Source organism: Zingiber officinale, chromosome 5B (assembly GCF_018446385.1).
Source record: "Zingiber officinale cultivar Zhangliang chromosome 5B, Zo_v1.1, whole genome shotgun sequence".
NCBI classification, from domain to species: Eukaryota; Viridiplantae; Streptophyta; class Magnoliopsida; order Zingiberales; family Zingiberaceae; genus Zingiber; species Zingiber officinale.
This window is the reverse complement of record NC_055995.1, coordinates 103,805,752-103,808,665: the sequence shown is the minus strand read 5'-3', so window position 1 is coordinate 103,808,665 and position 2,914 is coordinate 103,805,752. Positions and strand designations below refer to the sequence as shown.

The following is a 2,914-nucleotide window of genomic DNA, read 5'->3' as shown; positions in this document are numbered from 1 at the left end:
TTGAGGATTATTAAAACGATGATTTAACTTTTTTTTCTCCGGTAATAAACGATTGATCACTCGATGATGAATGTGATGATCAGATCAACGGCTAAGAAAGTTGAACAATTTTGCTTAAGAGCAAATTGATGGCAGATATTTAGTTCTATCAAGTTGTCAAATGATTCTAATCTGATAAAAGTTTAAGTTAAGTTAGATTTTATTTTATATTACTCTACAAATCTAAACGATATTTGATAGACATGAAAGAAATCTAACACGTTTCGACAGAAATTCAATTGGAGCTTAATAAATGTCAAAAAGAGTCTAAATATTTGATTAAGTTTAGAATTCAACAAACGTGTTCTTTTCAATTGACAAGAAAGATTTTTTTTTTTTTTACAAAGATCATTTTATTTCTACTAGAAGCGAACCATGAAATCCAATACAAATCCATACAGCTGAACTGGTGGATCATTCAACAATTAATATCTGGCATAAATGTATCTAATTAATTAACTGAAAATTTTAGTTAGCACGTAAACAGGTAGCTATTTATAGAGATCGGCGGTGAATTCGACCCCCGTACGCGGCAGCCAAGTGAGGCCGTCGATGAACCGCCGGACTGTGAAGAAGCCTGCCACCGCCGCGTCGCGGATGACGTGGTAGCCGGGCCACCCCACGCGGCCGCTCAACCTGGCGCCCGGCCCGTAGTTCCCGTACTCGCCGTACCACAGCGTGCTCAGTCCGAAATCTCCGGCCCACTCAAGCCATCCGCCGGCCTGCACCTGCGCGCCCAGGTACGACTGCATGATCACGGTCCGCGAGAAGGCCTTCCATGGCCTGCCCAAGTAGGTCGGGTAGTTGGCATGGACGAAGCAGCCATGGAGGGAGAAGCCGGTGTTCTGGTTGGGGTCCTTCCGGCCCTGCGCCGTGATGGTGGGCTTCTGATCCGGCAGCGGGCGACGGGTGTGGATGTGGCAGCGCTGGAGCACCACGAGCCCGTTGCCGAAGATGAAGTCGATGGTGCCAAAAATGTGGCAGTCGCGGTAGAACTGGCGGAGCGAGTGGGCGTACAGCGTGTCCTGGTGACCCTCGATACTGCACCGGAAGAAGGCGGAACGGTCGGAGTCGACGCGCAGCGCCACCGCCTGGTGGTTCTCCGCTCCAGCAGTGTTCCGAAAGGTGATGTCCCGGGCGATGAAGCCCGGCCCAGATACCGCTGCAGGCAAGAAGGAAGGAATAAGTTCACTTTCCAAATAAAGAAGGAAGGAATGAGTTCCATTATATTTCCATGTACGCACCAAAGGTAGCAGTTCTAAAGGTAGTCCACCCCTGCATGAAGTTTCTATTTCCGGTGATTACCGTCGCTCCGATACCGTCTCCGACCATCATTATATTTCTCTTCTTCTTTTTCACCTCCACGTTTTCTACGTACACCCCCTTCTTCACATAGATGACGTGCCTTCTCGCGCTGTAGCTTGGCGCAGCGTTGACCGCCTCGCTGACTGACCGGTAACGCCCGCTGCCGTCCGACGCAACCACTGCATCGACGCGAAGTGACTTCATGCTTGCACGCATCAGATCTGACTCCGCCGCCACCCACGACGGCGGCGGAAACGGTGCGGGGATCCTCTTGGTGTTGTTTCTCGGGGGAGAGGCGTGCGGGATGATGCTCCGCATCCGTTTGTACATGGCGAGCAAATTGGCGACGAGCTGCGTCAGCTCCGCGATCCGCCGCTCTATGCGGCGACGGGCGCGACCGTCAGTGCCGTCGAAGCCCTCGAGGCAGGTGTCCTGGTTGCCGAGGGCCGCGCTGAGCCAGGCGCGGAGGTTGGCCTCGCTGCTAGCGGAACGGCTGGTGGCGACTAGCCGGCCAATCTCGGCCAGCGACCAGTCGAGCTCGTCGACGGAGAAGCTGAGCAGCTCGGCACAGTCGCGGAGCGCCGTCTCCTCGCGGAGGCTGGCGGAGGCGTCGGCGAGGTCGGAGGCGGTGCCGGCGGCACGCACGGCCTCATCAATGGCCCCGCGGACGGCGCTTTGGAGGATGGAGATGGGACGGGAGAGGCGGCTGGCGGGGGACCCTCGGATGCGCAGCAAGCAGGCTTCGTGCGCGGTGGTGTTGAAGCAGGCCTGGTGGAGAAGTGATTCCTCGAAGGCATTGGTTTCATTGTCTTGATCGGAAATGGAAAATGAAAGAAAACAGAGTAGGAAGAAGAAGAAGAGGGAGGCGGGTGACGGCATGGTGTTGAATTGGGGAACTGAAGTGGAAAGCAGGAAGGAAAGAATGGTGATGAATAAATGTTGATAGAAAAGGCGGGATAGTTTGCATTGGAAGAAAGGTTTCTTTTTTGTTCTCTTACCTTCTTTTTTGATTTGTGCTTTGGAAAGTATGAAATGGAAGCTTTTGGATGTGGAGCTGTACATTCAAAGTGAACAAGTGGTCATTCCTTGTTTATGTTTGTTAACTTGCGGATTCTCATGCTCTTAACTTATTTTGGTCTGGCCATAAGGAGTACGTGGCAAAAGGTGAAATCGCTCGTCCTCAGTATTTTCATCACACCCGATCCTAAATTATCACGAGGGAAGTAAATCACGGCAGCCGAGAGAGCAAGTGATGGTGGGATGAGTTGCATAGGGTCTGGGGATTTACGTCCCGACAGTCTTGCGGTTCGACCCCGCGACCTCATGTGGTAAGTGATCTCGTCCGGAAGCTGAGTCGGATGAAGGCTAGCCTCGGTGTACTGGAGGTTGACGGAAAGTCGCTACGGAGCTGGATCTACCTGGCACTCCCGGAGAGGCGAGCACTCACGGCTGACGACCGAACTCTGCACACACTTGGACGAGCACACGAGTCGTTAGAGACCTAAAACCAGGGAAAAAGTCCCCGGGTCAGGCCCTCCGACGCTCAAGTCAGGTACTTTTCCCCCAGAAA

The 2,914-nt window shown here is 52.6% G+C and overlaps 1 protein-coding gene across 1 annotated transcript; it reads right to left on the bottom strand.

Annotated features, from left to right (window-relative positions):
- Positions 1–387: 387 nt before the first annotated feature.
- Positions 388–2,229, bottom strand: LOC121985252 (pectinesterase-like). The gene is made up of 2 exons (XM_042538577.1): positions 1,284–2,229; positions 388–1,201 (listed from the first exon to the last, which is right to left on the bottom strand). Exons 1-2 carry the CDS (start codon positions 2,221–2,223, stop codon positions 531–533), a joined length of 1,611 nt encoding a protein of 536 aa, XP_042394511.1. The 5' UTR covers positions 2,224–2,229; the 3' UTR covers positions 388–530.
- Positions 2,230–2,914: the final 685 nt, after the last annotated feature.

Bases quoted from the DNA above. Each gene is read 5' to 3' on its own strand.
- LOC121985252 (XM_042538577.1), bottom strand. From the start codon at position 2,223: ATGCCGTCACCCGCCTCCCTCTTCTTCTTCTTCCTACTCTGTTTTCTT. The intron at 1,202-1,283 runs GTGCGTACATGG...TCTTGCCTGCAG, and splicing joins CTTTAGAACTGCTACCTTTG to CGGTATCTGGGCCGGGCTTC.